The 22,813-nt window shown below is 28.2% G+C and overlaps 1 protein-coding gene across 1 annotated transcript; it reads left to right on the top strand.

The window, feature by feature from the left end:
• The first annotated feature begins 3,000 nt into the window (after nt 1-3,000).
• LOC129962423 (F-box only protein 27-like) lies at nt 3,001-14,889 on the top strand. The gene is made up of 5 exons (XM_056076184.1): nt 3,001-3,708; nt 6,439-6,534; nt 9,933-10,059; nt 12,094-12,253; nt 14,170-14,889. Exons 1-5 carry the CDS (start codon nt 3,354-3,356, stop codon nt 14,299-14,301), a joined length of 870 nt encoding a protein of 289 aa, XP_055932159.1. The 5' UTR covers nt 3,001-3,353; the 3' UTR covers nt 14,302-14,889.
• Nucleotides 14,890-22,813: the final 7,924 nt, after the last annotated feature.

Here is a 22,813-nt window from a genome sequence, read left to right as displayed (position 1 = left end):
AATAAATCTCTGAAAGGTACTTGATGCATTGCACAAACCAAATTGCATCCGAGTGCTCTCGAAGAGTCCGAATGGAGTACAAATAGCTGTTTTATGAACGTCCTCGGGAGCAATCGGAATTTGATGAAAAGCTTTTACCAAATCAATATGAGAAAAAATTGTGGTTCCATGTAGTTCGCTAGTAAAATCCAAAACACTGGGAATCGGATATTTGTCCTTTTTGGTCTGAGCATTAAGAGCTCTAAAATCACCAACAGGACGCCAATCGTCACTTCCTTTTTTCGGAACCATATGTAGAGGAGAGGCATAATTGCTGTTGGATGGCCGCATATGGCCTAAATCCAACATATGCTGAAATTCCATTTTAGCGATTTTTAAGCGATCGGGTGCTAGCCTACGAGGTTTTGCATAAACAGGAGAACCAAAAGTTTCAATATGATGCATAACAGAATGTTTTACAGTTTGGTTTGCACATGGAGCTTTAACAATATTAGGAAAATCATTCAATAACTTTGAAAAATCATCATTACAAAATACAGATTTTACAGAATGAACATCAGTATTATTAAGAATAGCATGAGCATTTATATGTGTATACATATCATTTAAACGACGATTTCTTAAATTAGGTTGCAAATTAAAATGATGTAAAAAATCTGCACCAATAATTGCAGTTTTAATATCACAAACATAAAAAGGATAAACAAATTGTTTTCTTAAACCTAAATCTAAAGATAATAACTTTTGTTTATAAACATTTATGATGGAACCATTTGCTGCAAAGAATTTTTGAATCGGAATACACAGTTTATCATTTCTAGTCGCAGGAATCAAACTACAATCACTGCCAGTGTCAACAAGAAAATTTACATTTGATTTTCTATCGCGAACAAAAAGGCGACGAGAACTACTGGGCGAGGCGTATGTCGCCGCTACTCCTTGCCGTTGTGGTTTGGCTGATAATTGCAAGGCAGAATGCATTTTTGCGCTTTGGAGTCGTACTTCCGATGATACCAACAGATATCATCATTACTGGCAGGGCTTTTCCGTCGAAAACGAGGTTGGCGATTCCGTGAATGACTTCTGGAATGGCGACGCATCTGTGCAATTTCTTTACGCAACATTTTAATTTCTGATAACAGTTCAGAATCAGCTGTAGCATTTGCATTTGAAACAGCACTTACCTGGTTTGGTGTTATATCCAGTATTTTGTCGGCTATTTCAGAGGCTTTTTGAGGTGTCAAAGGTTGTACTGAGGCAAGAATCGATTGCACATTAGATGGTAGTTGCTGAAGAAATAATTCCAGTAAAAGAGAATCGGCAATATTGTGACTTTCGGCACGTCTTTGCATAATTCTTAACAGCTCGGACGGCTTTCTATCATGCAACTGCTCTCCAGCCAATAACTTACGAATTTCCTGAGATTTTGATTCTCCGCATCGGGAAATTATCTCAGATTTAAGTTGGCTGTAAGGGTCAGTTGCATCTGGCGAAAGAATGATATCGCGCACAGTTATCGCGATTTCAGGTGGCAAAGTGCTCACGCAGTAGTTGAATTTAGTGCGAGAAGCTGTAATTGGCTTTGGAATAGCCAATTCAAATGTTGACTCCACCATCGTAAACCAGAGGGAAGGGTCGGACGGAATGAAGTTAGGCATCTTCACCGCTGAGATTTCCTCCATCATGAAGTGCGCTTTCGTTTCAAAACGAAACTTAGTAAGATAATATTAATCAAATTAAATCAAAAGAGATGCGTGATTTCTTATCCGGGTCACCATTTGTGGTGATGTTCATGTAGAGTGTAGTGTAAAGCATTTCATCGCTATTAGAAAAATAAACTCTTTATTACACTAACAACTATCGGAACATCGCTGCTTAGCGCACGTATACACAGAACGGGGATTCCCCGGTTCCCCGGGAGAAGTATATACATAGATTGTATTAGGGAAAGTAGATAGGTAGCGCTTTAGAATGACATGATTAAAGATGGCGCTACGATCACTACAGTCTTCTCCAATTTCAGACGCAACGTATTTCAGATCTTCTTTTTTAAAACCTTTTATTGCTTGAAACATCTTGATTTATTTTGTTTCGAGAAAATCCTGTCGCGGACGCCAAAAAATGTTAAAGCTGCCTAAGAAAAACCCCGTTTTCTTTCGCTTTTTATATTAAAATAGAAAAACGATATCCCACCGGTAAAAAATTCAAACTTTGTTTATTCCATCTTGGGATTGATCTACAAGTTGCCATCTACAAAATGAGACAGCAAAAAATATTTCTTAAATAACGTTGCCATTCTAAAATAAACAAATAAATAAAATAAAATATTAATACATTTTCAACAGATTATGCATCTTTAAATTTTCGTTGACCGCTGAGCTTGTTCAGACTTTGATTGTCATTCGGAGATCAAACAAATCATCGGAATTTAGAAAGCAAAGAAGATTGCAAGCACTTACAAGACGATTTTTAAAATATTTTTTTCCGAATGGAACGGATGGTCTTATTTAATATCGATTCCAATTGAAAAAATTGTTTTGCATTACGAATAAGATTCGGAAATGAATTATGTTTATTAAACATGGTTTTACTGTACTTGCACTCTTAGCAAGATATTCTAAATAATACTCGTTCAGAATATTCACAAATACAACCTTTCTGGCTTCCTGTTTTTCAACAGCTGTTTCATACTCCCAACATTTTAGCGTTTTGTATCCCTATCACTGGATTTGAAAAAAAAAGAAAAAAAAAAAGAAGGATGATAAGCACAATGAAAAGAATAGAGATAAGATAACAAATGTAAGCAAAAAAATAAGAAGAAAATATAGAATCAATGGTTATAAAATGCCAAATAGTAAGGAAAATATATAATATTATGCTCATATCTCATTATATATATCTCATCTCAACCGTATGCAACAACATGAATATTACTTGTTTTCTCCAGTTAAATTTGAACATGCGCAGAAAAACATTTCAGTTCAGAAAATTTTTAAAGTCCGTTAGCATTGCAAGATCATTTTCACGTTATCCGCTTCTATTCCGTTTTGTAGTTCTGCGTGCTGCGAGTCGGGCGCTGTTTATCAAACTCTCTGATTGAAAACTCCGATTATGCATTATAACTGTGTTTGTTTCGATTTCAATAAAGCTTCGAAAGGAAATATCGATTAAGAATCTGTAACTGGCGCATGCACAATTGTACAATATTTACTATTGCTACTTTCATAAAGTGTGATGAAATCGCTCATTTGAGTGTTGATACGTATATATTTTATTTTTTTTCAAAAATGTTAAGGTAGAACATTAATATGTGGAAATAAATATATAGTTCGTTTGTTTGTAACTACTGCTCAATGGGATCGAAAATATCTAATTTAATTTCATCTGAGCCTAATGCTGAAAGTAATACCGGCGATAGTTCAGAATTTGATTATACTATGAGTTTTGTAAATTTTTCTATACCCGATGATTTGTTGATTGATATTTTATCTTACGTCCCTGCCGAGGATTTAATTAAAAACTGTAGATTAGTTTGTAAAGACTGGAAAAGTATAGTCGATGGCCATAGTGTTTGGAAGTTAAAATGTAAAAGAGAAAAAAAGTGCATTCCGTCGATCTCATTGAGGAACATTCCCAATCACTACTATGAAAAGATTTATATTCATGATCCATATGGCAAGAATCTTATTCAAAATCCATATGGGGAAGGTATGTTTCACTTGTGCTAGTAATGAATTTTCCAAAAAATAAGTATATCTATATATATATAAACTATTTTTTTATTTAACTAGAAATAGGTAGGGAATTTTTCTAACTAGATTTTTTATTCTTTGTAATGTTATAGAAAGACTTCAGTTTTTATTTATTATTCAGATTATTTTGTGAAAACTGTGACAGCAGGATTTGCAATCTGAAGGGGGAAGTGGAAAGCAGGTTAAAGAGGTAGCGGGAAAGTATTTTCAATTTATATAGCTTTAGAATGAAATTTTGCAGAGAAGACTTTTGTGGTTTTCGAATGTGATGATCATCATGAGGAAAAAGAAGTCTGCATAATTCAGAAGTTAAAGTAGAAATTGGAGTGAATAGAAAATTATTTTTTTTTATATTTGTGGATAAATTGAAACTATTACATGTGTTAACGGCTTTTAATTCCATATGTTGCAGACAACATCATCAAGTAGTCTTTAATAAAATCAGCAATTAGAAACATAAAATATTACTCATTTATTGATTTTATCATATCTATTTTTGGGGAGAAAGAATATTAATTTTTATATTATTCATAAAGCATAATTTTTATTTGTATGATTTGCTTCAAAACTACTATGTATTTATATCAACAGAATCATTTTTTGGAACAAAATTTTTTTCATGTAATTTCATTTACTTTTTATATTACTTTAATTTCATTATTCCCTAAATTTTTAGATTTTTTTTATTTTATTGCATTGCGATATCAATTTTAAATATATTTTAGGTCTGAAAGTAACCATTCTTTGTGATGTATAGGTTAAAAAAAAAAAAAAAGTGTGTATTGTATTTTTATAAGAAATTTAATGGAAGTAATTAGGTATGTTTGGAAAATTTTTAAGAAGGGTGTTTCATCCATTTGAATACACATTCAGAAATTCACATTATAAATTATAATTGACTATGTGCCTTAAATTACAAAATATTTTATCAACACATCTGAAATAAAATTTAAAAAAAAATGCTCTGAGTAAAAAAATACCAAATATTGACTTAAAAAAATAAAATTCTACATCTAAGATTTTTTTTAACTAAGTAATCAGTGCTTTAAAATTCTTTATTTATTTTTAATTTTGTTGCTTATTTTTATAACAAGTAATTAACTGAGGTTAAGAAATATTGATTAGATTTAAATACACATTACAGCACATAAACTTAATTTTCCCATCATAATTTTTTAAAATTTTATATTGTCTTAATTCAGTTAAAACTTAAAAGACAATGTAAGTTTTATAAGCATGACAACAATATTATATCATGTTTTTAAATATAATAAAAATGATTAAGAATTGCTTCTAAAAATTCCTTAATTGTAAGGTCAAATGCCAAAATAAGTAGGTAGAATTTTATTTTGCATGTTCTGAGATTAGCATAAGCAATGTGTAATGCTAAATAGAGGGAAGGTATTGAATGAACTCCAAAAAATAACTTAATAATTTTTAAAAAAAAATTCACAAACTGCAAAATAGTTTATTATTATTTTAAAAAATTACGACCAGGAAAAAGAATAAGGGAGGATTTAATTATATAACTTAATATTGCTTTAATTATTTTTCTTCTGACTAATTCAGTCATATTAGTGTAAGAATATTTTGTACTTGTATATTAACCACATGTCATTAGCTAGTGTCAGAAAAATGGATTAGCTAGTGTCAGACTAGCTAATCCATTTTTCAGCATAATCCATTTTTTTTTTTTGTGGTTAATTACTTGTACCAGAGAACATGACATCTTTGTTAATTAATTGCTGTCATGCAGTTAATACACAAGTACCAGACATTCTGTGCATCATAAAAGTTTGGAAGGAAAGGAAACTGTCATAAATTATTTTAATTAATCGTCAGTTTTTTTGAAGAATTATTTGCTGAAAATAGAAATGGAAACAGTTTTTTTTTTTTTTTTGTTATAATTCTTGATGATGTCTAAACAGAACTAAGAACTGAAAATCGAGAATATCCCTGCTAATTCATCAATATCTGGGTATCATCAACACCTTGACCAATTTAAAATTGATTGCTTTTATTTACATTTAACCTTTACAAAACAAAAATGTTTCTGAAATAAAAACAAAATAATATAATTTTAATTAATAATATTGTATTCATACATATCTATGCAATAGTCCAAGGCTGAGTCATTGGGCAATATCTTCAAGTAACTAGAATAAGGTAGGCCAGCTTGAAGGGGTTGTGAATAATAATTATTCCCTCTGGAACAAATTTTTTTGTTCGAGTGGGCCAATTTGAATACATACACATTTTAGTATTATCATCTTGGCGCAATTCATGTCCATTAATCCATATCAAAACTGGATGCTTGAAATCTTATTACATTTTTCTTGCACCAGTTTTTTCCCCCTTTACAAGCAGTATAAGAGCTATATTATTTATTTTTTCGCTCTTTTGTGGACTGGTAAAACACTTTTTGTTCTCTTTTGGAACTGATTAGCCTCAAATGTATCAAATTATATCATAATGTAAAATTATATCTCAATGTATTATTTATATCATAATTAAATATAGCAAAATTATTAATAAAATGTTTTTTCACTATTTTTATTATTATATTATCCATTTATTATTATAATATTTCATTCCATTAGTACTTATTTAATAGTGTTATTATATTTATTGATATCATTTGCCATTAAATGGTTCAATAATATAATATAAAAACCATTTTTCTTAGAGGGCCTGGCTAAATGGGTAATAACACGCAACAGAGGAGATGGATTTATTATTGAGAACCCTCCTGCTGGAGCAGAGCCTGTGCCGCAGGAAGTTGGTAAAGAGATTTCTATAATAAAAGGATTCTAACTTATTTTATATTGAATTTTTGAAGTTCACACTTATACTAATTTATTTTAATGGTAAAGTTGTCTATTACTTTACTATAAATGTAATTAGTGAATCTCGAAAATTGATAGTGTTATATTTGCTATGGAAAATTTATAACTGGAAGGAAGATTTTGATTTCTTGTTATAAGAATCTTTAAAAACTCTTTTGTGTTTTGGTGATGAATTAAACCAGAATGTCTTTGATTGGTATTGTAATTGTTTTTAAAATTACCTCTTATACTAGGTGATAAATGAAAGCATAAAACCACAGGAAGAAGTTAGTTTATATAAATTTTAAATAAAGCATTTGAATTCATTGAATAATATATATATATATATATATATATATATATATATATATATATATATATATATATATATAGTAGTCACCTCAGGACACTAACTAGTTTGCTGAGAATATTAGTTATATTTGATTTCATGTAAAACATTTTTTATAACACCATGTTCATGATTCCACCAAATTGTCCGATATTAGCCATGTTATTTTAATTGTCTTAGTTAAGTTCTGTTTATCGTGTACATGAAGCTTACTAATGGAGACAATCTCATAACATCTGAATGTTATTAAAAATTTAAATATCCAGTTCATCTATGTTCTGAATTTCATGATATTGTATTCACTTTTTTTTTTCTCTCTATCTTGTAAACTTCTCAGTTATTAAATAGGATCATTCTACCTTAGCTGCTCAATATTGGAAGAAAATTGCATTACTAAATATTTGAATGTAATCTGTTGTTAAAAATTAATCAAAAAGATAATTTTTTTAAAAAATTCAAAGCTTAGTAAATATTACCCTGATTGTTAAATTGGCATAATTAAAAAAACAATTTTTATATTTTAAAATGGTGTAAAATTTATGGTGCACATTTCCACCCTCCGAGGTATATATGTTCCAAATATATAACTGTAAGTAAAGCAATCTAGTTTGTAAAACTCCAGCTCGCACACACACATTCATCTTTATTATTAGTATACTGAATATATATTTGTAAGCATTCAGTAACTATACATTTCTAAACCTTCAGTAGATTCTTCAGTAACTATATATTTGTAAGTATTTAGAAGATTCTTCAGTAATCATTTCTGACCACCGTTATTTCATGCTACATAAATGTAGGACGTGAAAAATTGTAAAAGGCATTTTTAACCTACTTAACATTTCCAGAAGGTGGTATACTAATGTGCTTAAATAAAGGACATAATTATAGTTTTATACATCGTTAATCAATATTCTGTATAATCCATCCCTAAATCTGAAAAAAAAAAAAAAAAAATATTGCATTTCATTTTGTTTACTTTTTAGTAATTCTGAAGGGCTTAGAAGCATGCATTACTTCATTCTCTGATTATATAGTGTGTCTTAAAAAGGTGGATGAAATATTTATTTTCGTAAATATTGCAATTATCCATATATTTTCAGTTGCAAAGCTTCATTATATGAGGTAGAAAATTGCGTGAAAACATTTTGATTTCCATACTCCTGATAATAAAAAGTTAACAAAAATGAAATTTCTATCCAGTCCCATAGTGAAAAAGTGACAATTAATAAAATGTTTCTCTTACATTCTCATGCACTCAAAGTTTCATGATTGTATCTACAATATTTGCTGAGATATTAAAAATATTTTTATTGATTTAGATTATTTTTGACCACTCTTAAGTTACTAAGTTAAAATATTCTCTACATTTTTAATTTTTTTATGTTGAGGTTTGAATTGATTGTTCACACTCTAGCATAAAAGTGAAAGATAAGCCAAAATGTTAATTTCTGTATTATTTGTGTAACACCTCATATTCCCTGTTTCTTGCTGGGAAAGTAAAGAGCCTATAGTTATTATCATTAAAATGTTCTGCAAACAAACTTAAAAAAAGAATTCCAGGAATTCAGTAAAAGACATTCGTTTTCTCTTACAACTATCCACTCATTACAATTACACAGAGAATAAAGTATCAACTTTTTCAAACATTCCTTGTCACTGAAATATACCTTTTTATTTCACAGTTGTAATAATAATTTTATTTTCTTGTTTGTTATTCCAGTAATTCTTGGGGATTTGTAATTGTTCCGTTTTTCCTTGTTCCTTTTAAAATCAAAATTGCAATTGTTGACCATTCAAACTGAATTATATTAATAAACAAATTTCTTTCTTGTCATAATATTTGGATGATATACTACTACACAAATAATTATATATGGATTTTTTTAATAAATTGATCTCTGAATTAATTTATGTGTTTGAAATAGATGTCTCTCTTTAAATTTATAAATAAAAAATATCTAAGTTTTCTATTAGATAGATATGTGAAATTTTATATGTGTAAAGATAATTGTAGGAGAAATGTTTTAATAGATTGTAAACTATGAAAGTTATATTAAAATTTAATTTTTTAAACTTTGGCTTCTATGAAGGTTGATAATAAAAAGTGTTATACTTTATTTAATGAAACTTTCTAATTGGAAGTATATGCCAGGGTGCATATTTAAAGAAATATAAGCTTGCTCTCTTTTTGGAGACATTTTATGCAATCACCTGTAATGATATAAATACTGTTGAGTTGTCACTTTAAAGAAATGAATGTAAAATTCAATGATAACAACAACAAAAAAATGAATTGTATATGGACAATGATTTTTTTATGTTTTTTGAAGGGTCACTGATTTTTTCCCTTATTTCTACTGAATTTTTAGTCAGATCACCAAAGAAAACATCAAATTTGTTTATCCTGTAGATAATTTTTTAAATATGGATTTAAAATGAATTAATATATTCTTTGACAGATCATCATAAAAACTTGCATTTATATATTTTATAAACAATTTAAAAATAAATTAATATTCATCTTTTTAATTAGATAATACAAATATAAAAATGTAGAAATACTTCTCATTAATGATTTCTTATTTAAAATGCATGCTTTGAACTTTATATGTTAAAAAAAAATATAACAGAGACTGAAGTAAAATCTTTTCTTTTGTTAAAATTTGTATCACTTAAAGAATATTATCAATATGTAGATATAAGAAAAAGTGAAAAAGGTGAAATTAATTGGGTCTTCATTATTTTTTCAAAAGAGATTAATACTTCTTTGTGTAAGTTGTATGCCTTGTTTAGCTCTGTCAGACTTAAAAATAATACTAATAAATAATTGTTGTCAAGATTTTTTTAATTCAAAAATTCATATATATATTTTTTTTGTTCTTAATCATTTTAAAATCAAATTAATAGTTTTACATTTTTTTATAAATAAAACTTTCAGTTTTTTTTTTAATTTAAAGAAATTTGATCTCAAGTATATAATTATATGCAAAAATTTATCTTTAGGTTCACAGTCATGTTTTGCTACAACATATTATCCTTGTATGAAGCATCAACTTATTGATTTGCTTGAAAATGGCATTTCTGAAGAAATTTTACAGGTGGAAACTACAAAAATAAAAATTGGTGAATGGTATGTGTAAATGCTATCTATATAAAATACAACAGAATATCTCTCATAAGTGGCAACGGTGGGAGATTTTTTAAAGATATTTGAATATATATTTCTAAAACTTACCTTGTCATGTTTTTATAATATCATCTCTAAGAATTGTAGCATACATATTCCTTTGATACGGTTTTTGGATCTATTAGCTATAATTAAATAATATCTAAATTCATGCAGATCATTGAACTTATTTGCATATTTATTTTTAAAAAATTGTAATGTATATTATGTGATTATGTAAAATATAATAAGAATATGTATGACTATGATATTTATTATATTTTTATGTATTTAGGTAAAGGTATTTTTTTTTAATTCATCAATGTCCATTGTCCAAGTTATCGAACAGTTGCATTTTACTTCTGTGGTTGAACCAAATGTAATCTATTGCTTTTTTGTTTGTTATTTTATTTTATTTAGAAAAGCCTTTTGCTTTATTTAGTAATTGTATTCCCAAACTCTTGATAAAAATGAAATAACTTTCTACTATCATATATCACTGATCAACCATATTTTGAAGTGTTGTTATTTTGAATATTTTTGTTGTCCTTTGAAAGTAATCTTTTATTTAATATTTTAATTTATTTTAAACATATATCTATAAAAAAATTTATAACTTTAATTCACAGTTATTTTAGTGATTCTAACATAATTTAAAATAAATTTACTGAAATCTGTGCTTTAAATTAAGTTTGGCATTAACACTCTAACAAGTTAATGCAGTGACACATAACTTTAGATATCTGCCACTTATAAGACTGTTGCCTGAATTTTGAAAATTCACTGTGTGTAATAGAGCTTCATAACATCATACACTGACATGTAGGAACATTGCTTTACAAATTTCATGAAATTTATACAGATTTAACGTATAAGGATCTCGTTCTTTGCTTGCCACTCTTCATAAACTTCGTTGGTCTGCATGTTTTATTTATCATTATCCTTTGTCTTTTCTTTCTTGATACATGTTTTATAAAAGACGAGTCTAAGAGAGGTGTATGTAAAGAGTATATGTCGATCTATTTTCTACATCCATCAGAATTTGCACTTCTTGTTTACTAATCATTTCTTACTTCTTTTTTTTTTTTAATCTCAAGTTAGTTATATTCAAATTTGTACCAAAAGTGCTATTATTTAGATATTGCCAATTAATTGGATGCCATTTATGATGGATGTGAAAATGATATGCGATATTTATATTAAGATATTTCTGTGTTCATAAACAGTGCATGAAATGAAGAAATATTTTGTCTAAAATAATTGTAAATAATAAGAAAAAAATGATTTTTAAAAAAACTACAAAAACATGGCGGAATAAGGATCTCCATTCACTCCCTCCCAAATTATATAACTTGAAAATTTTCATTTCTGTGTGAAAAGAGCTAGATATGAGTTTAAGGAAACTTAAATTAGAAAATATCTTTCTAAGATTTTTTTTTGTTGTTGTTGCTGGCTTTATTTTTGTATTTAAATGTGTTGAACTTTTTCATTCTAAGTTAAATGCTTAAATGGATTTAATTCAATACAAAGGTGTGCAACAATACATAATTCTTCATTTACATTAAGTATATTATAATTTGATTTTTAAGATTTGATAAGGAACAATTTTTAAATTTTCTAAGAGATTTTACATTCTTTTAAAACATCTTAATAATTATTATTATTTTATATGTTCAATTAAATATTATTAAATATCTTCATAATCAGATTTGTTGATTGGTTGTTATAAAGTTGTAGTTAAAGTTTCACTTTAAATACTACTTAAAAATATTTATTATGTGATATTTTTTAGATATATATTTTTAACTTGCTTATTAAATTTGTATTGGTATATTTTTTAGATTAAAATCTTAAGTATTGGTATTAAGTAGTGTAATGCCTTAAAAAGTAAATGTTACTGTATACATCAGGAATATACTTTCTCTTTGGAATTTATAGCACTTTTAATATAATTTATTAATTCACTGAAATTTGAAAATCTTCTATTTTATGTTTTAGGTTTGCTGCTCGTTTTGACTGTGCTTCTGAATATCATTTGTATGTAGCCCTGTTAAATGAAAATTATCATGAGAATATAACATCATTCCATGATTGCCTGGTAGATGACTTTCGATTTAAATACAGAGAAGAACAGTGGGTTGGAAAAGAATGGCATTCGGTAAGTTATTATGAGAATATAAAATTATTATGAGAATGTAACATTATTGCATGAATGCCTAGTAGATGACTTTTGATTTAAATATAGAGAGGAACAGTAGGTTGAGAAGAATGGCATTCGGGAAGTTATTAAAGAAATAGTATCACATTTACATCTATGCATTTAACAATAACAATAATACTGGATGCAGCAAATAAAGAATAAGGGAAATTTAGAATTTAAATAATTTTAAACAAGCTGTATTTAAAAATAAATTTATATTTAAAATTGGATCAGGCAATCAAATAAAGAAGCACTGTTCATGGAAATTAGAAATAAGAAAAATTTGTCCTCTGATGTAAAAAGGGTTCAAATAACGTACCAGGCATTAATACTTTTTTGTCATTTTTGTTCTTATGAAGCCAATTCTTGCAACTAAATAAACTGACTTTTTCAAACATTAAATTGTAATCTAAAGGGGAATTCAAATTCCAAATTCATTTTGACATAGAATCTTTGCTTTCTCTGCTTTTTTGGATATTGAAAACTGAGATTCATGTTTTTCTTAATCTCTCATAGAATTATTTGCTACACTTGTTTCCTTTTATTAAAAATCAATTTATCCATCCTGCATGATATGATTAAATATAATAAAGGACTAATCAACCAAATGATTGGTAGAGAGAGAGAAATATATAGGGAGGAAATGAAACTATAATTGTTTACTAGTACACTGGTTGTGAAAAAAGGAGTGACATTTTATAGCAGCATTTACACTAAGTGACAGATACTATTTAGCAGACAGAAAAGTACCTTTTCTAACCAAACATTGTGATTTTTAAGTAACCAAAGATAAATTCACAATTCACATTTTTTAAATTGGCAGGATAATTTAATTTAAAATTATATTTTCATACAAAAGCAAGTGCAACATAATATTTTGCTTTGTGTGTGTATGTATTTTCTTAATTGTGAATTTCAATTTTTCCTTTACTTTAATTATTAATTCTTTATCTCATTATTGCAAATACTGTTTTAAAAATTTATGTGTATCATTTCTGAAGTTTTTTTTTCCATTCTAATGAATGCAAGTTCATTCGGAATATTATTCGTGTCCCTGAATTTACTATTTATACTGTTTGAGTCAATCTAATTTGCTAATATTTTGCTAGTATGAAATGATTTTTATAAAACCATAAGCAAAAATGTATAATAGTTTTATATTTGGGGTTGGAGGAGTACAACTTCTATTTTAAAATTCATTGATGCTTGGAATGTTACTAAATTGAAAAATATTTAATATTATATGGAAATATGCAGAACTACTAATTATTGTGATTACAAGTTCTGTATCATTCAAAAATACTTGAAGTTGTATGGTTCTCTTACTTTTGGATATTTTTATTTTAGTTCAATTGTTTTGACTTAATTTTAGATTTTGGAAGTCTCTTTTTTCCATTTATATGTATAAATCTAATGTGTTTTGTTCTTTCATTGTAAATTGTTTTGTTTTCTCACTATATATATATTGATACATTGGAACCCATTTTTACATTGATGTTTAACATATTAAATATTCATCTTTTCTTTCATGTATGGTTTTAAAGAACCATCCTTTAAAAAAACTTTTTTTTTCCTTTATTTTTTTTATAAACTTTTGCATGCTTTTAAAGTCAAAAAGTTTTGTTCTGATTTAATGTTGACATTTTTCTTGTTGAATTGTTTATATAAAAAATTAGCAACTTGCTTTTAATTATTGTTGAGTTAATAATCATTCTTAAGTTTAGGATTTGAGGCATGGTTTAAACATTTCTTCCCTTTCAAACTGGAAAAGTAATTTACCAAAGTGTTGTATCTTTTGCAAATATTTGAAATTTTATTTTATCTCATGTTGTGCTTAAAAAAATCACTATTTAATAATGTTATTTTTATTCTAGGTCACTCACACTTTTGAAAATGTTGGGTTAGCTCGTTATGTTTATTTTCAGCATTATGGAAAGGACTGCCAGTTTTGGGCTGGACATTATGGAAGCAAAATGACTGGTGCCTTTGTAAAAGTTGTTGCCTAATTATGATTAATCTTCTTGCCTTAGACACTGCATTAAATTGAAATTATTTCCATAGTTTCATGGGCTATCATAGACTTTAAATAAATTCTAATATAGTATTTAATTATTGTATATTTTTATAGTATTGTGTTTGAATACCACGTGCTTTGTTGCAAATGCATTTGAATGCATTCCTAAGTGTTGGGTTTCAACAAGTGTTAAAAATAGCTCATAGATTGAGGATTAAGAAAGAATTTCCTTGTTGAAAGAAAATTTAATTTTTCTAATTCGTGTTATTTTCAGCTTCAGATAATATTATAAATTATATTTGTGTATGTGTGTGTGTGCAAAGTCTATTCTTTAATTTATTAAAACATTAATGCTCTAGGTTGTTTTTAAGAAACTTATTTCTTATTCCAAAAATGAAGCTTATGTATTGTGATAAAAGTTTTAAATTGAATGTTTTATAAAAATGTATTATGTATATTGATAAAATCTATTTTATTGGACATTATTTAATTTGTTAATATCTTAAAATTTTTATAAAGTGTTTTATATTAAGAAAATCATGTCTACAGAAGTAAGGCTGTATTTTTATTCTTATTAGTTATCATTGTTTATTCCATATAAAATTTAAAAAATGCATGTTACTGTTATAAATATTGTTGTTTTATATTTAATTAAAATATAATTTTCCTGTGATATTCAATTATTGTTTATGTCTTTGAATAAAAATAATGTTAGAATTGCTTTATTTATTAAAATAATTTATTTTGTATCTTGGTAATTTTTTATTAAATTTAATTTACAAAATTTGATTAAAAAAGAAACTATTATACATCATCTACTGTTGTTTTAGCTGTATTCATCAATTACACAATATTTTAGGTCTTAAAGCACTCTTAAAATTTTGAAAACAATGTCATCAACATCATTTATTCTTTTCTATGCAGACAATACAGATGCTGTACCAATAAACAATTAGGATTTTATTCTCATGATGGATTAATTTATCTATACTCTAATTACTTGGTTGATAATTTTATTCTTAACATTATTTAAAAAGTGGGGAAAGCATTTGACTGTTTCTCTAACAAAATACTTATTGCAAAAGTGTTTATCCTTTCTTTATAGCCTATATATATTTAGTTTTTTTGAAAAGCCATTTTTCTTTAACACTAAATTTTGAGTAAATGTTCTTTTCTAAATAAAAATTTTATATTTGGATATCAGTTTTATAATAGTGATTCTTATTTAATAGATAAATTAGTTGGTAAAAGAGAGTCTGTTTATATTTTTATTGTAATTTAATTATTAAAAAAATTGTGATAATGCTACTTGCAAAGGTATTATTTTAAATGTGAGGGAATTTCTCATTAGGAATTCTTATTAAATATATATAATTTATTTAAATAATTTAATTCTTTTAAATCCTAATAAACAGAATTAAATCAAGACTTCATAATAATTTAATAAACTAATTATTTAATGAAAAAAATTGTTTTTAGTTTTTATATTAAAGATTAGTAAATATTAACGTAGTATCTAAAATATTTCTTTTTGGCTGTTCTTTACCCTTGAGCTTTACTTTTTTTTATTCATCATAGGTTAAAAATGAGTTTTGTATTTTCTTTTGAAAACAATATTTAAATACTATAGAGTACAATCTTAAATGGGCTACAGTTGTTTGTAGGTAAGATCTCAACTTGGGAAGCAGAGATCTCCAGATTTGAAACCCATTTTCACCAAAGAGTCTGCTACATTAAATCTAAAATGAAATGTCATATTTTATTACAATAGTATGTATCTAAGAATCATCTGAGCTTGTTTTAAAATTTCAAACTGTAGCCGTCCTAAAAGAGATTTCATGTTCTTTTAAAATGAGACATTAATATAATAAGTACATCATATTTAAAAAAAAATGCCCAAAGTTGCTCAATTTGCATATTATGTTGCCCAAATGCTTACTGTTTAGAAATTAAGGATAATGGTATTTTTTAGCTTAACCTTGTGAGGTGTTAATAATTTAGTATCCTATTCATAATATGTTAAGAAGTGAACTGCTGATTGCATATTTAAAAAAGTATTGCATGCTGTGCTAAGTATCATTTTTTTAAACATTGGTATAACATGCACATTTTGGTCACATAATGCATAAGCATATGCTTTTTATTGTTGGTTTTTCGTATGATAGTAAATATAGGTTGGATACTACCTTCAAATTACGCAATTATCATTCAAATCACAGAGCAGACTACTTGCTCTAGAGCTTCTAAATTAGGCATTTTTTCAGTAAAGAAAGAATTTTACAAAGTTTTTATTGGCTTTTTAATTAAATTTAATCAGAGTTTTAACATTTTCCACCATAACTTTAAAGCATATTATCGCACAAAAAAACATTTTTACATTATTTTAAAATTTGCTTTTCACTGATAACAATTTTATTTCCGTATAATTTTTTTTCTAATTTAATAAAATTTAAAGAGCATTTTTAAATAAGTTTTATTACTATACATTTCACTGCTTATGTTACTACATTTATATTTATGCATATTGTGATTAGTGCCGGATTTCCATGGCAGCAACTTGCTCTCCAAATTTCTGTGCTGCATTGTTGGTAACACATTTGACCTCCATGTATTTGGCATGTACTAAGCCTGCTTATATTGCAGTTCTGTTGGTGGAACTGGTTTTCGAATCTTGAACCCTCCTACTCTGAAGCCATAACCTTGCTACCGCGGCCTTTAATATACAAGTACTCAATTGAATTTGAACAGTATAATCATATTTATCTATATTGATTCTTATCGATAAAAAACTTTTCAAATTATCGAAAGACGAATTCAAAAATCAGATGATCATGGATTTGAGTTGGACTTTTTGAGGTCAAACATCCATCCACTATTTTGGTGTGGAAATATAAACATACTGAAGTTGTTTTGTAACCCGGAAATTAGAGCAAGATCATCGCATCCAGGAAACAATTTTAATTAGTTGGTTGTTCTCATTTTGCGGGCATTCAACAAATATTACTGTAATATCTATTAAGAAATAATAATTTGGATTTAGTGATTTTAATGTTTTATAAAAATGAATACGACTGACCTCAACAGCTAGCAAATTAATTTTAATGGATTAAAAATTTTTTTAATGTAATAATATGCTTTTAAGAACCACATAAAGTTTCTTTTCCCAATTTATCCATTCAGCATTAAAATTTCTCAGCAATAAAGTTACTCCTTGAAATACATTATCAAGAATTATCGATTTTTTTAAAAAAAAAAACTTGCGAGGATTTTTGTTTTTGTTTTTTTTGTCTGTCATTATTTGTTTTGCTGCTTTCCATTTCGTATCATCATGAATAAGTTTGCCTAATCGGCACTTTACATTCGTTTGATATGGAACTGAACGGTTTTATTTATACATTGAACAGCTGGTACAATTTTTTCGTGCAAACAATGTTGAAGTGAATAAGAAAGTATTGGTCTTCAGATTTTTAGTTGGATCAAATACTTATAAATTTTACAGAATTTGCTATTTTCGAAAAAGTCAAGTAAAGTTGATAATTATTGCTGAGTGCTTCTGTTTTCGGCGATGAAACCAAACATCCAGAGAATCGGTTTCTCAATATTTAGTGAAACTGAAAAAGATTGGCATTTTCATGCGATTTCGGTGCGTTTCTTGATGAAGCATTGCATGATCGTTTCGTTTGGGAATTTGGATAACAAAAGCCTCGAAAAGGGGTTCCATCAAAAAAAGAACTTAAGCTGTCAGATCCAATGGAATACTGAAAATCCTCCTGCAGATATGAAGACATTCACACTTGCCGTGAACAAAGTTCGTCTTAAATAAATTTACTGTAAGGAAAATTAGCAGCTGTCCAAATACGCTTCAGCAAGTACATAGGGTAAGAAAATGTTTTTAAAATATTTCCGATGCGGGACTATCCAATGCCCTCCTGAATGCAAATATAAATCTGCAATATTTCTTGTGTGTGAAAAAAACTGGACATATCAGTCTGTATGAGCAAAAACAAAAGCGCGTCTACAAATCACCGGGAGTAGTCTCCAAAAACTTTCTCGCATACACTTTAATAAAGGTGTTATCCCTGAGAACGACTTGCTTAACATTGGCGCACAATAGTTACGAAATATTTACCTTTGGCGTGAATTTAGCATTTTCACTGAATATATCCTGTGAGTTATTTGGCTATTATTCCCTGGTATGCGGTTAATAGTATCTGAAAATCGAATTTATGTTTTAGACGTGATTCTCCCAACCGACTGAAACTAAAATTTGACGCAAAACTACACTTTTAGTTGCACAATCCTATACCAAATTTTACGTTTTTATGTAGTTACGTTTTTGAGTTATCGCGTATGCACGCTTCTGAAAGTACAGACTGGCAAATGGTCAATACCTTGTTGGATTTGGCTCCCAATTTGATAAGTGCCTGGACTACAGAAGTTAAAATTCTGCGTATCGAATTTTATCTATTTAGCTCTCATCGTTTTGTAGTTATCGCGTTAAATTATATTCGAACAGCTGAACAGGAAGACTTCCTCTGAGCTGATTTTGCTCAAAATTTGACAGAAATCTATAAAGTTAGTATAAAGACTGCATATCAAGTTTCATCTGTCTAACTCAAAGCATTTTTGAGTTATCTTTGTCACAGACAGATAGACGGACATTTTCCAAAAATATGTTTTTATGAATTCGGGCTGGCCTAAAACGTGTAGATTCGTCAAAATCTCGTGTTCGAATTTTTGGACGTAAAAATGGAAGATTTTAAAAATAATGACTTCCATAAACAAGAATTTTAATAAATAAATAAATTATTGCGCTTTGTGTAGAACAAATGGAACAATTCTTTAGCTGCTGAATTTGAAACAACTGAATTCGATTACTATACTTTCTCTATACTATGTATACGAGAAAGTAAAAAAAAAAAAAAAAAAAAAAAAGTTAAAATGGTTGAATGTCTCTGAGGTCACATTCAATATCTATTATACAATCTGCTTCTTGACTGCTTGAAACTTGAATTATGCAATCTATAATTCAAGTTTCAGGCAGGGAAAAGCATATTATTCTAATTATTACTAATGGTAAGTAGTTACATATAGAACTTGATAATGCCACTGATATTTCCATAATATCTGAAGTATGCAGAAAGAAAAATTTACCTGGAATTGAAATTATGTCTCGCCAACAAAAACGAGAGTGTGCACTAGAAATCCCATTGGTAGAAGAAATCCTCAAGAAGTGCAATGTAACAATCAGTAAGTTACACTTATTATTGTGAAAGGTAATCAGCCTGCTCTCTCTCGAAAAAATTGGTTATCAGCATTTAAACTAAATTGGAATAATATTATCTCAGTTTTCCTCAGAGTGTCTGAACAGTATTGTAGCATTTAAGAACAAGTACATAAATATTTTCCAATTAATGATCGACCAATTAAACTTATTCTTAAAATGAAAGATATTTGCCAATCTGTTTTTTGCAAAGTTAAACTTGCTCCATTTGCTTGAAAAATTATATTTTTGATGTAATTAAAAGATTAGTAACTAATAATATTTGACATTTTGTTGAATATTCTAAGTAGGCAATGCCTATTGCGAAGAAGAATAATGATGTGAGGTTGTGTAGCGATTTCAAAGTAACTAAATATATATCTTTATCCTAATAAGTATTCACTTCTTATTAAATAAGATCTCTTTGCTACTTTGAGGGGAGCCAAGTATTTTAGTAAACTATAACTGTCACAAGCATATCAACAGATTGAATTGGATGCTAACTTTCAAGAGTTATTAATTCATATTCAAGAGGTTTTTTTCTGATGATATTTTTATCTCATTGGCTACTGAAGCAGAACATTTTTCCTCAATAGGGAAAATTCCACAAAAATATAATGCAATACTAAATGCAAAGAAGTATCAATGTTTCAAAAGAGATGTTGAATTTTTAGGACATACACATAATGAAAGAGGTTTTCAACCTACCCTAGTTTCCCTAGGGTAGGTTGGATTCGGTTGGATTGGATTGGTTGGTTCGGATCAAAACTTCAGCACATGTATCTCAACTTAAATCATTTCTAGGCTTATTAAATTATTACTTTCAATTCATAAGAATTTCATCTATTTTATTGTATCCTTTATACAACTTTCTAAAAAAAATGTATGATACTGGATCTATCGTGTATTTTTATCCCTGGCATGCAGTTAATAGTATCCGAAAATCGAATTTTTGCTTTAGACACGCTTTTCTCAATCTATCGGAACAAAGATTTGACACAAAACAACAATTTTTGTCAGAAAATCCCATACAAAATTTGATACATTTAAATATATTTTATGCATTAAAATCCCATACCAAATTTGAGTTTTCTAATTACCGCATTTACAAGTTTCTGAAAGTATAGACCGACAGACAGTCAACCTGTAGTTGAATTTGGTTCAAAATTTGATAGGCGCCTACATTATAGAATTTAAATCTGTGTACCGAATCTTATCTATCTAGCTCTCTTCGTTATGTAGTTATCGTGTTAACTTATATTCCAACCGACGAAACTCCTCCAAATTTTACTCAAAATTTGATAGAAATCTGCAAATTTGGTGTGAAGACCGTATGCCAAATTTCATCTATCTAGCTCAAAGCATTTTTGAGTTATTTTTGCCATGGACAGACATTTTCCAAAAATGTGTTTTTCGAACTCAGGGCGGTCTAAAACATGGAGATTCGTCAAAACCTCGAGTTTGAGTTTTTTCTCGATTACTGTACTTTCTCTGTACTACGTATAAGAGAAAATAAATATTAAAAAAAGTTGACATATATTCTTCAAATGGATGCTAATTTACAATGTTGAATTGTAGAACATTTCGTTCGTGTCACAGCATTATCTATGAGCATTTTTTATTTATTTATTTATTTTTGCTCTGGACATTTTTTGAAGATAAATCTAGAGCACATGACCTGAAGTGTTTATTGCCAAATTACGTGAAGTACTACAGAAAACTCAAAAGTTGAGGAATTAAATTTCAACAATAATGCATTTATGATTCTGCATATATCGCATGCTACGAAGAACATATTTTAATGGTAGATTGTTTAATAAGACAAATCGTGCTAAGAATAATTTTTGCTTAGATATTAGTCTTAATATGCTTATATTACGAGCATTCTAAAAATTAAACTAGAACTTTTCTTTTTCCTGTTAAATCTGGTCTACGTAGGAAGCTATCTCAAATTTTGCATAGACAGTTTAAGATTTTAGACTTCATTTATAGTCTGTCTTAGTTGTCTGCTGCTTGTAAATGTCAAATAAGGGTGAAGGTAGTGGATAGGCATTTCATTGCATGAATATAATAAAGGTGTTTTTATATTTTCATTACGAAGTATGCATTGTAAAAGTATTGAAACAGATGAAAAAAATTCGACTTGGAGATTTCGACGAATTTCAGTGTTTCAGAAATTCCTTGAATCCGAAAGTAGCCAGAATCCTCCCTGAGTTCGAAGAATACATTTTTGAAAAATACCAGCTGCCTGTCTATGACAAAGGTAATTCAAAAAGGCTTTTATCTAAACGGATGAAATTTAGTGCATTCCAAATTTGTACATTTTTAACAAATTTTCAACAAAATCCGCTCATATGAAATCTGTCTGTTTGGTTGTTCAAATGTAATTTAGCACGATGACTACAAAACGAAGAGAGCTAGATGGATAAAATTCGGTATACAGATTTAACATCTATAGTCTCGACATCTATCAAATTTTGAGCCATATTCAACAAGAGATTGACCATCTGTCAGTCTATACTTTTAGAAACATGCAATAGTGGTAATTCAAAGACACAATGTCTTCAATATATCAAATTTATGTCATTTTGTGACTACAAGCGCAGATTTGTGCCAACTTTTTATTTCAATACGTTGGGAAAAACGCATCTAAAATACAAATTTGGGTACTATTAATGGCATGCCATTGATTAATCGCCAAAAAACTAGCCAAAGATGGCACGATATATTCAGTAAAAATGCTAAATTCACACCAAAGATTAATAATTTGGGGAAAATTACTCTTGCTGGTCGACTATACGTTTTAAACAAACGAGAAAGTTGAAGAGAGAGTACTCTTGATTTTATTCTTATTCTAATTATTATTAAAATATCAGGAATATGATTTAACACTTTTGCATATGGCTTCAAGATGTACTAACAGAAACCATAGAGCCGATCTGTCTAATTAGTCAAAAGTAAATTATATCGGGCAACGATTCTTCTTCAGCCTTTTATTTAATTTTTTGTTCCTTCATTATTTGTTGATGAAAGGGACGCTTCATTTCTTATCACTCCAACCGGGTAATAGCAGGATCTCTTTTGATTTGCCCTCTTGTAGCAAAAACGTGGGCAGGTGACGGAACAAAAGCCATTTCACCTGCGATACCTTAACGAGGACGTATCAACCACTTCAGCACAATCGAGCAGCATAATCCGATAATTATCCATCCGGCATACCAGAGATGGAGTTAACGGATTT

Source organism: Argiope bruennichi, chromosome 2, assembly GCF_947563725.1.
Source record: "Argiope bruennichi chromosome 2, qqArgBrue1.1, whole genome shotgun sequence".
NCBI classification, from domain to species: Eukaryota; Metazoa; Arthropoda; class Arachnida; order Araneae; family Araneidae; genus Argiope; species Argiope bruennichi.
This window is presented reverse-complemented; position numbering and strand designations above follow the sequence as displayed.

Bases quoted from the DNA above. Each gene is read 5' to 3' on its own strand.
- LOC129962423 (XM_056076184.1), top strand. From the start codon at position 3,354: ATGGGATCGAAAATATCTAATTTAATTTCATCTGAGCCTAATGCTGAA. The intron at 6,535-9,932 runs GTAAAGAGATTT...ATTTATCTTTAG, and splicing joins GCCTGTGCCGCAGGAAGTTG to GTTCACAGTCATGTTTTGCT. The intron at 10,060-12,093 runs GTATGTGTAAAT...TTTATGTTTTAG, and splicing joins AAAATAAAAATTGGTGAATG to GTTTGCTGCTCGTTTTGACT.